Source organism: Carassius gibelio, chromosome B16, assembly GCF_023724105.1.
Source record: "Carassius gibelio isolate Cgi1373 ecotype wild population from Czech Republic chromosome B16, carGib1.2-hapl.c, whole genome shotgun sequence".
NCBI classification, from domain to species: Eukaryota; Metazoa; Chordata; class Actinopteri; order Cypriniformes; family Cyprinidae; genus Carassius; species Carassius gibelio.
In genome coordinates, this window is record NC_068411.1 from 4,104,340 (window position 1) to 4,116,072 (window position 11,733).

The 11,733-nt window shown below is 38.2% G+C and overlaps 1 protein-coding gene across 1 annotated transcript; it reads right to left on the bottom strand.

Annotated features, from left to right (window-relative positions):
* Window positions 1-8,956: 8,956 nt before the first annotated feature.
* LOC127974550 (uncharacterized) lies at window positions 8,957-11,529 on the bottom strand. Its single transcript, XM_052577911.1, has 2 exons — window positions 9,945-11,529; window positions 8,957-9,541 (listed from the first exon to the last, which is right to left on the bottom strand). Exon 1 carries the CDS (start codon window positions 11,488-11,490, stop codon window positions 10,501-10,503), a length of 990 nt encoding a protein of 329 aa, XP_052433871.1. The 5' UTR covers window positions 11,491-11,529; the 3' UTR covers window positions 8,957-9,541; window positions 9,945-10,500.
* Window positions 11,530-11,733: the final 204 nt, after the last annotated feature.

Sequence of the window (11,733 nt, forward strand, 5' to 3'; positions counted from 1 at the left end):
CATGCGGCATTGTCATGTGGGATGGATCTTTGGGTTAATACCTTTATAAAGCGTCATAACATGCACACAATACAGAATCTGGAAATTTTATTTGCTCCAATTATAGGTAAATAACGTGCGCTTTCATTCAATACTAAACTTTCCATATCTTACACACATTTAATAGCACTATCTGCTGACAGGGTTATAAAACAATGATTGAAGTTAAACAGATTACATTGAACACATCAAACAATTATAAGACATAAAACATTATTTGTGAATCTAGTTAAACCTTCAGATTCCTTAATGGTTGTCCTTTTGAGATAGTTTGTTGAAAAGTTCAGTTGCTAGAAAGATTCTCAATCATGCAGGAAGTAAAGTCATGGGATGATCCTGTATTGTTCCTTTGTGTTGAGGTCCACTAATTATTAACAATTCCTGTGGCGTTTCCATATGTTGGGATCATGTGATGCTTTGATACACAGGGTCCTTGTATCTTGTAAAAAGAGTTAATTAAATCAGCTCCCTTTTAGGGACTCAGGATGTCGATGTCCCATTAGTTTCCTCATGAGCGGGGGCATTTTGCAACAGACCTATCCTCTGTTGTATGATCACGTTATCACTTCGCTTAATGTCGCAATGTCCTTTAGCCATTTGTTTCCCTGACAAAAAAGGGTCCAGACAATCTTGAGCATTGTTTTCCTCAGCTAATCATTAACTGTGTTCAGATCGCAGATGGGAGGAAGTAGGCTCTTATAATTACTTTGGCCGAAGCAGCCGATTCTGCAGTTATTGGCGTGGCTGTTCACCGAGGTCCTACAAAGTAGATGAGGAAAACTAGGATGTCGGGTGTATTCAGAGCACCGCCATTACTGTCTAGTTCTGTTTGTCGCAGTTTTAGAAAAGAAGGGTTTTGTGTAAAATAAAAAACAACTTTTCAATACTGACCAGATACAATACTGATTTTGGTGGGAACTTAGTTTTTCTTTTTTTCTTTTTTTGATGGCATTTATCACATTTCAGAACCAAACTCTTCAAATATACAGTTGAATTGTTTTATATATAAGTATATTTAAGTATGCTTATTAAAAACAAGTTTTTCTGCATTCAGTGCATCTCGAGCAGGAGGGCATGGAGAAGCAGATTCACGACCTGGAGAAGAGGAAGGCCCAGCTGAGAGACCAGAGAGCAACACTGAAAACCCCCTGGGCTGACGCTCCTAAGTCCAGAGTAAGTATAAAGCGCACTGCTAACAGTCCCACCACCTCTACTCTGTGTGTTTCTCTGCACATGCCCAGTGCACCCAGGACACAATCTTCCCAGATGTCCTTTGAATGTAAACTTTGAGAACTACCTGTCCTAAAGTAACATCTAAGGTCTTCTGATTCATTGAAGATGAATTAACATTTCTGTTCATGAGTAACCCACATGTAAAACATTGAACGGGCATGGTATGCATGGACAGACACCATGAAAAAAAAAACTAAAGTTTGCTTAAAACCACCTTGACAGTTAGCAAAAACAATATACAATATAGAACATTTTCTAAATTCAAGGATATTATGTGCACATTTGAAAAGTAAATAAGTTTGTGTTAAATGAATGTATGATAGTGTTGTGAGTTCCACATTTTATTGTCAAGTGTTCATGAAATGGATCTCCTGAGGGAATAAACCATTCCTGTGCCTGGCCATCTGGTGGTCGGTGCTCCGTAGCGTTGACCAGACAGCAACAGTTCAAAGAGGGAGTTTGCTGGATGAGAGGGCTCCAGAGTGATTTTGCTATCCCTTTTGCTCACTCTGGATAAGTACAGTTATTGGAAAGTGGGGAAGGTTGTACCAGTGATTTGCTCAGCAGTCCAGTACTGGGAAAATATTTTGTGGATAAATAGATTTGTTTGGAAAGAACATTCAGCAGCATTTATGGCATAAAAAGAAAGAAGTATAAAACATGAAAACATCATCCCAACAAGTAGGTAGTGCATGCTTTAGATCTCAAACCCAGGTTTTAAAACCTAGCTATCCTAAGCCTAAGGTACCCTAAGCACAACTGTGCAGAACCAGGCCATATAAACACTCATTGTCTGGTTTTAAAACCTAAATCAGCAAGTTTGTTATATTTACTGATCCCCGTGACGACATCAATGGCGAGAAAGGAGCCAACTGTTTCAGTTTTGTTAAATGGGAAGCTAGTAACAGCTTTAGTAGATACAGGTTGTGCACAGACACTGGCAAAAGAGCAGTATGTGCAAAGGGAGACATGGACTGAAAGTACGGTATATGTATTTTGTGTACATGGGGATAGATCAGAATTAACAACTGCTGAAGTGTATATTGAGATTAACAAACAGCCATACCTGATAAAAGTTGGAATTGGTGCTATATTACCATATCTGATTGCTTTATGTACGGATATGCCAATTTGAGCAGATTTGTTGCAGGAAACCGATTGGTGTGGGGTTGTGACAAGAGCACAAGTGCAAAAGTTAAACGATTGTTCACAGCCACAGAATTTTGTACAACAGACCCTTCATGAAATACAATTTTTCAATGATGAGATAGTAGCACATATAAAGTTAAGTGTTGATAAGAGGTTGCAAAACCAAAGGCATGGTATGGCTGACATTTTGGATTTGCAAGGGCAGTTTTAAATGACACTGGAAGAGCCAGATGGGCTTGATTCAGATTTTTTGCATACACAATGAGCTAGCAGAATTACAGAAGGAAGAGGCTACTTTGGCAGACGGTTTTAATAGAGTCTGCAAAGGAACCGATGTGGATATGCTGAAGGGTGACATGTTTCTGTGAGACAAAACCTGGTTGAATAGACAATCTAAGGAAGGTGGTATGCAGCTTTTGTTACATTTATATTTAATAATTTAGCATATGCTTTTATCCAAAGCGACTTACAAATGAGAACAATAGAAGCAATCAGATCAACAAGAGAACAACAACAGACTTGTCATGGCACTAGTATACTCAGTTAGTCTAGTACAGAACGAATAGCCAGAGTTTTTTTGATATGAAAGACAAGAAAAGAAAGAAAGAAAAGTGCTAGTATTAGTTAGTTAAGTGCTGGAGAAAAAGATGAGTCTTTAGATGTTTCCTGAAAATGAGTAAAAACTCAGCTGTACGAATTGAGATTGGGAGGTCATTCCACCTGCTGGGCACAGTCCAGGAAAAGGTCCTTGAGAGTGATTTTGAACTTCTTTGGGATGGCACCTAAAGGCATCATTCACTTGCAGAGCATAAACTTCTGGAGGACACATAAGATTGAACTAGTGAGTTTAGGTATGTTGGTGCCATGCCAGTGGTCATCTTGTAGGCAAGCATCAGTACCTTGAATTTGATGCGAGCTGCTACTGGTAGCCAGTGTAACCTGATGAGGAGAGGAGTAACGTGAGCTTTTTTTTGGCTCATTGAAGAAAACCCTCGCTGCTGCATTCTGGATCAGTTGCAAAGGCTTGATAGTACATGCAGGAAGGCCCGCCAAGAGAGCATTACAATAGTCCAGTCTGGAGAGAACAAGAGTTTGGACAAGAAGTTGGGTGGCTTGCTCTTACAGGAAGGGTCTAATCTTCCTAATGTTGTATAAGGCAAATCTGCAGGACAGGGTCTGGAAGGTGTTATGGTTGACGAACTCAGCTGTATAGAGAAGTTGTGATGAAACCATGGGTTGGCTGGAACCACCAGGAGTTCTGTCTAAGTAAGGTTGAGCTGAAGGTGATGGTTATTCATCCAGCTAGAAATGTCACCCAGACAGGCTGAAATGCGAGCAGCTACCGTCGGGTCATCTGGTTGGAATGAGAAGTAGAGTTGGGTGTCATCAGCATAGCAGTGATAAGAAAAGCCATGCTTCTGAATGACAGATCTTAATGATGTTATGTGATGGAGAAGAGAAGTGGTCCAAGTACTGAGCCCTGAGGAACCCCAGTAGCGAGATGTTGTGACTTAGAAACATCACCCCTCCAAGCTACGCTGAAGGATCTACCAGAGAGGAAGGACTTAAACCACAGGAATGCAGTTCCAGAGATGACCATCTTTCTGAGGGTGGACAGGAGAATCTGGTGATTAATGGTGTGAAAAGCAGCAGACAGGTCTAGTAAGATGAGTACTGAGGATTTTGAAGATGTTCTTGTTGCAGGGCTTCAGTAACCGAAAGCAGGGCAGTCTCAGTTGAGTGGCAACTTTTGAAGCCAGATTGGTTGCTGTCCAGGAGGTTGTTCTGTACAAGGAACATAAAGAGCTGGTTGAACACAGCTCACTCAAGTGTCTTTGCAATGAATGGAAGAAGGGCTACCGGTCTGTACTTTTCTAGAAGCGCTGGATTTAGAGATTGTTTCTTAAGCAGTGAGCTTACCTGAGCCTGCTTAAACACTGAGGGAAATGTTCCAGAGTGAAGAGAGGAGTTGATAATGTGAATAAGTGATGGTATGACTGAAGAAGAGATTGCTTGAAGTAGGTGAGTGGGGATCATATCAAGTGGACAAATAGTAGGATAATTGGACAGCATAAGTTTGGAAATGTCCATCTCTGAGAGTGGTCAGAAAGAGAAGAGAGAGTGTGCATTGGTCATTGTGAAGTTTCGTTACCTCTGTCTACGGTGTGGAGAATTGGTCATTGATGTCTCTTGCCTTATTTGTGAAGAAAACTGCAAAGACGTCAGCGGTAAGATTTGATGGAGGAGGTGGATTAAGAAGAGAAGAGGTTGGTTACCGGAAAAGTTTCGTAAACAGGTGGTAGAATTTGTTCATTCAATGCCATGGTCAGGACACTTGGGGTTTATGAAAAGGTTAATAAGGATTGCAATGGGATTTTATTGGGCAGGTATGTGTATAGTGAGGTGAAGGTTTACTGTAGGACCTGTCAGGAATGTCAGTTAACAGTGGGCAAAGCACCTGTCAGAGTTCCTTTACTATCAATTCCTGCAGATGACACTTCTTTTTAGAAAACAGCAGTAGATGTTGTTGGCCTTCTGCAAAAGACACAGAAAGGTAATAGGTTTATCATTGCAATTTGCAATTATGCTACCATATACCCTGAGCATACCCATTAAGGCAGGTTACCGCAAAACCGGTGTCAAATGCACTGCTCAATTTTTTTTTTTTTTCTCATGTAGGCATTCCGAGGGAATTGTTAACTGATAAGAGCATGAATTTCATGAGACATACACTTTAAATGCCCAGCAGCTGATAGACTTGTTTCAGAGTGCATACTAGTCCCTACCACCCCCAGACTGATGGGGCTGGTGGAACATTTTAATCAGACTATTAAAAACATGATAAATAAATTTGTGTCTGATAGTGGCAAGGCCTGGGACAGATGGCTGCCTTATCTTCTTTTTGCTTATCGTGAGGTGCCCCAAGATACTTTTTTGTAGGTATTGGTGTGTTATATATGTGTACAGATTTACATACATGTCAGTAAAACGTACCTCGAAGCTCACACCGTTGAATATGTATAGGTATCTATTTTTTAGAATAGGTGGTACTGTTGAGCCATTTTGCAACAGCCTCTTCTGAAACCTATATCAGACATACATTTTCACCAGGTTTGACGCGTGTGCAAAGTTTCATGACTTTTCGAGCATGTTTAGGGCCTCAAAAATGCTATTCATTTTGGAGAAGAAGAAGAAGATGACCACCATAGGAGAACAGCGAACGTTGGGCCATATGCTTATAAAATGGTAAATATTTGCTGTCAACAGGTGGCGCTATGATTATAAATTAATATTGGAATGAAAATGTTTTCAGGGCAGGACTCTTACCAAACATGCAAAGTTTCAGGCAGATCAGAAATTGCATGTTTAAGCAAGTGTAAAATAAGTAATTTCCTGTTGCCAGCAGGTGGCGCTAAGACTATAAATTAATATTGGCCTAAAGATGAGTTCAGGCCAGGACCCATATCAAACACATGACATTTTGGGTAGACTGGATATTACGTGTTTACGTTAGTTTTGTGTCTACATCTTGGCAGCACCGTTTTGACAATTACATCCAACTCAGACCGAAATGGTGACCGGATATATATCTGTTTTACATGTATATGCATAGATTCCCTATAAATAATAACAATGAACACATTAAACAGCTTGAAATAATGACTAAATTGCAGCATGGCTTTGCAATCACTCAACCACACTGGGAAGTTTGTGATTATAATTTATTTAAACAAGATAAAGTAAATATATTCACTTTGTATACAAACTTTTTTTCCTGCTAGTCTTGCTTGGACGTCTTTTCACAACCGTGGTGAGACATGTAAAAGACGTCAGTGGATGTCTATTCACAACCTCTTTTAAACCTCTTAAAAACTACTTGGTGCACTTCAATAAATTTTTGCAGTATTAATCAAGGTGTAAGCACAGCTTTTGCATATTCCACAAGGATTTCTTAGAGGGTCATGATGAACGTGTAAAAGACGTCACCTAGTGACGTCCTCTCACAACCGATTCACAATGGGGGTAAATATTGAACTACACGTAGCTAAAGGTCAAAGAAACAATTATACAGGAAACCCCATAGAACTATTGACATGTTCAAACGTATCTGAATGCATTTTTTGGAAATGTTCTGTTTTACATATTTCTACCGATTTATGCCGTCCTACTGCGACTATTTTTGGCCGGGCACACCGTCGGACCAATGTTTGCTGCGATGGCTTTAAACAATCCTATTTTTTTTTTATCATTTTCATTAATTCATTAAAATTATGCCAACATTTGCACTTATATTTTTCATAAAACACTTTGAAACTAAGTATTATTGGAATAAAAACATATATAACACACATATTGCATGGGATTCATATCGGGAAAATGTGGAAAAATCTCTAAAAGACAGAAAATAAAGCATAACTTACCAGCAACACATTAGGTGAGCATCTAACTTGATCATCTGTGATAAAGCAATGCAATAATACACACAAGGGTATTTATTTATCTTCTGCAGGTTATGTGTTCTTTGTAAATCAGGTTATACTTTACTATTTTCAAAAGATAATAAAGATAGTGATTTTCTTACCTCATTTTGCCAGTATTTTAAAAATAAAAAATAAACAGGCAAATATTAAATAATTTGGGATCGCCTCAGCCGCCTCACTCACAGAAAGACGACAATAACGGTCATATGTTTTAATGTAGAAAGTCATTGTACAGTTTCCTGGCTGACAGCCAGATTTACCAATCATGATCAAAGTAATAAAATAAGACTACCAATAGGAGTTCTTTCAGTTTGATAAAGCAGCAAATTGTATTGTTTTATTGTTGTTAATGATGATAATATTTAACATATACCTTTAGATTTTAGAATAGGTATCATGACTAAAATATTTTAAAATGCTATTAAAATAGGAAATCTTAAAAAATATAATATAAATAATTTAAAAGTTTGTTAACCTTTTTTCAACCATTTAGCATTAAACATTTCTAACGTTGTTTCGTTAAAACAACTGACCTTACTTCAACCATATTTCAACGTTGAAAGTTGGTCATGTGCTGGAAGTTTTTCAACTATTCAGCTTTAAACGTTGACTCAACGTTGTTTCAACGTTGAAACCACAACTGACCTTATTTCAACCATATTTCAACGTTGAAGGTCGGTCATGTGCCGGCTGGGAGAGTTAATAATAATTATTGCTAAATTTTGCACCGTTCTCATCTCACTCTGCATATAACCTGAAGATTTTTTTTTTAAACCAAGAATGAACCAAAATGAAAATGAAACGAAAACATTTAGGTTTTTATCCCTATATATATATATATATACATACACACACACACACATAGGCCTTATATTTATTTACTGTTTAATAACAATAGCATGCATATGATCCTTTGTGTTAAGGTCTTCTTTTATTTTTTGATGAGTTAATTGTAGCCTAAGACTATCCTACGTTTTGAAATAAACTCACTGTAAATATTTTAATATTTTTAAAGATGTTACAATGTTATATCATAATGTTATTGTTATGTTGTTTTACTCCCTCCTTTTATCTCATTTTTACAATTACATTAATTTCGCAATCCGTCCCTTTGCGCCACCTGGTGGTAGTTTCATGAATGATTGTAACACGCGACTGAATTACAGTTACGCGCGGCGGCAATCCCCATTTAGGTTGTCCACCTACTGTATCTATGAATAGGTCTATGGTGTCGAAAGCAGCACTAAGATCAAGAAAATCTAGCAGTGAGATGCAGCCTTGATCTGATGCAAGAAGCATTTGTAATTTTAACAAGTGCAGTTTCTGTGCTATGGTGAGGCCTGAAACCTGACTGATATAAATTATTTATACAGATCAGATTTTTGCAGGAAGGAGCTCAATTGAGCAGACACAACTTTTTCTAAAATTTTAGACATAAATGGAAGATTTTAAATTGGCCTGTAATTTGCCAGTTCACTAGGATCTAGTTTTGGTTTCTTAATGAGTGGCTTAATAACCGCCAACTTAAATGGTTTTGGGACGTGACCTAAAGATAACAACGAGTTTCTTTCCTGAGAGAGTAAGTATTATACCATGGCACAGTACTTTTTCTCTAACCTTTTTCAATGTGATGGGGGCAACAATTAGAGCAGTGGTTCCCAACCTTTTTCAACTCGCATGGCACTGCTTAATGCCAGCAGGTGGCGCTATGACTATAATCAAATATGTGCATTTAGGTGTGTCGAGGAAAGGACTCTTATCAAACTTGTTAAATTTGTTGCGGTATTCAAATCTATTGAATACCGCATGCCTGAGATAGAGTAACTTCCTGTTACACTGCATTAATAGCATGCTTAGCGAAGTGCTGCTAGCATGTTTTAGTATGTTTAGAGTATGTTACCAGCCTATTTAACACTTGTTGATGTAGCACACGGCTTGATACTAGATCCTACAAAATATAAACCATGGACCAGAAACAGAAGATTTTCGGATCGACTCACAGAAGCAATTATTAGCAAAGATGATAGTAAAAATTAATAAAATAAATGAACCACTCGGAATACTTGAATGTAGCTAATTAAAAGGTAAGTGTATTTGTTTTCTCTTTGTTTGTTGTCTTGCATATGTTGTATTTTTCGAAATTGGCAGAATGAAATAAAACAAAAAATAAAAAATAAAACAAATGGATAACAGTAACACACAGTATTTGAAATAAATGGAAAAAAACCACAGAAACAGTCAACAATTCCAAACGTCAGTTTCTGAAATTTGACCTCAGTGTCTCAATTTCAAGTTCAATATCTCAATTTCAAATTCCAGAAATAGGAATGTTCATCAAAAATGAATTAATGAGTACAGTCCATGAAGAAAAAAAAACTTAGTCCTCAGGGAAATCCAGGAAAAACTTGGAAAAATAAAGAAAACCCGTAATGTGTGCAGTCTGTCCTACCAATCAGAAAACTCTTTCTTGCAGCTCTCACAACTCTTTTGCTCTGTTTCCAGGTATAAGAATATGGGATGGCTCGCCAGTCCAAACCAGGGATAAGGATCCACAGCCAGGACAGAATTCAAGATCACAGCAGCAATTCAGAAGCTCACAAAAGAGAGAAATAAAACAAGAACCACAAAAAAAACCCGGCCTTGCAAAAACAAAGCCAAAACAATCATCAGTTAAACTCATTCAAATAAACAGTTTCAAATTACTAAAATGTCTGTTTCAATTATTTGGATACAAGAAACAAATACATGCTAGTCCCACTGTGCTTAATCAACACACTAGAGTCTATATGCAGTATTAGCAAAGCTAGCACCGCATGGCACCAATTTTACAATAGAGAAAAATAACATCTCAACAAAAAGTATGTCTTTCAAACATTTAAACATAACTATGCACTCACATATTATATCAGAAACACTTAAAGCATTTTCAAACTATTTTTTCCTTACATCACATCATTTTTCAAATGTATTTTACACATTGAGATTACAAAAACAGTATCCACATTTCCAAAATACATTTCTTATAAAGAAATTTGTACTCACCAAGAAGAAATAAATCAGAGAACAAAAGAAAAAAAAAATAGTTTCAAAGAAAAAGATCGCAAGATTGATCCTATCACGTTAGTGTTAACTTCTCATCGCATCAAGTTCACAATGAACTTCTCAAAGCTTGAACATAAATCTACTTCTCACTTTTGAATGATCTATAGCTGGATTATTAAACAGCAATTCTCAAATCATTTAATCTACTATCACTGTCGTGTCTCGTGTCGTTCGCAATCTCTCTCACTCGCTCTCATCTCTGCTTGACACGATCTTTTTTTGGAAACTTTCCAACAAGGGCGGGGCTAACCTTTCACCTCACCAATAAGGATTTAGTTCAACTTCTATGTTTTGGGATTATTTGTAATGAAATAAATAAATTTTACTTCATGTCCTTCTTTTCTTACTATTAATTTTATAGTGATATAAATAAAAGAATAATAATTATAAATATTAGTGACCCGAGTTAATGACCTGGGTTACACTCTCCCCTCCTGAATGTATGCAGGTCCCTCTGCATGCTCAAGGTTAAAGGGTTTCAATAGGGGAGTCATTTCTAAGGGCCTTCCAAATTGGTAGTAATCGCAGTACTCCGACTTGACAGCAGGGATTGGATAACTAAACTAAGAGGGTTACCCAGTTGCGGGTACTGAAGTCTTTTGGGGGGGTCACATTGTCTCCTCGAACGTCTAAGACCTCCTCCAGTTTCAGTTAATTCACTCTGGTTATGTTGAGAGTCACAAGGAGTGGCACCTTCTGTTTGCGGGGAAAGGATACTTCCTTCTCTGTGCGCATTTCCAGATGATTGTTCACTCTCAGCATCCAATTTCTCACAATTCCTCATCGGTTCATTTTCATTTCCAGATCTATCAACCAAACTTTCATCAAGAATTTTAAATTCAGGCAGATCTGATGGGTTCCCTTCTACCGATTCCTCTGAAGTAGGATGATCAGCCTTCTGCACGTTGGAGAATTCCATATCAGGTAAGTTTCCATTTTCAGCGGGTTCTTTCGGGCTAGGACATCCTTTATCCTTTTCCATCACAGGTTCAGCACCAGATAAGTGGACTGTCCTCCTACTTCCAGTGGAAGAAACAGGTTTCGGGTTTGACAGAATTCTGGTTTCAATCTCGAAGGATCTTTCAGGAGCATAATGGTCAACTGGATCATAGTCTGACTCTGAACACTCGCTCACACTCTCAAACTCCTCAGGTTCCTCAGCACATCTGGCTCTGGTTTTACGAATCACTTTTCTTTCAACAAGCTCATCAGGTATCCACAGGAATCCACAGGGAAGCAGCAGATCCCTATGTAGAGTTCTCAGAGGTCCATTCTTTTTTTCTGGTTTTACCGTGTAAACAGGTAAATCTCCTGCCTTCTTGATTACAATGTAAACGTCGGGCTCCCACTTATCTGCTAACTTGTGTTTTCCTCTCAGGCGGACGTTTTTCACCAATACACGATCACCAACTTCAAGGGTGGAGGCAACAACATGTTTGTCATACCTCTTCTTGTTTCGTTCTGCTACCTTTGAAGCATTTCCCATTGCAACCTTGTAGCTTTCTTCAAGTCGCCTCTTGAGATCTTGTACGTACGTGGAATGGGATCCAGACGTACTATCGACAAGTAACCCAAATGCCAGGTCAACCGGTAGTCGTGGTTGTCTCCCAAACATTAGTTCGTATGGAGAGAATCCAGTCACATCACTCTTAGTGCAATTGTATGCGTGCACCAGTGGTTTGACATAATCCTTCCATCTTGATTTTTCTTTGTTGTTCAGGGTTCCCAA

Bases quoted from the DNA above. Each gene is read 5' to 3' on its own strand.
- LOC127974550 (XM_052577911.1), bottom strand. From the start codon at position 11,490: ATGGGAAATGCTTCAAAGGTAGCAGAACGAAACAAGAAGAGGTATGAC.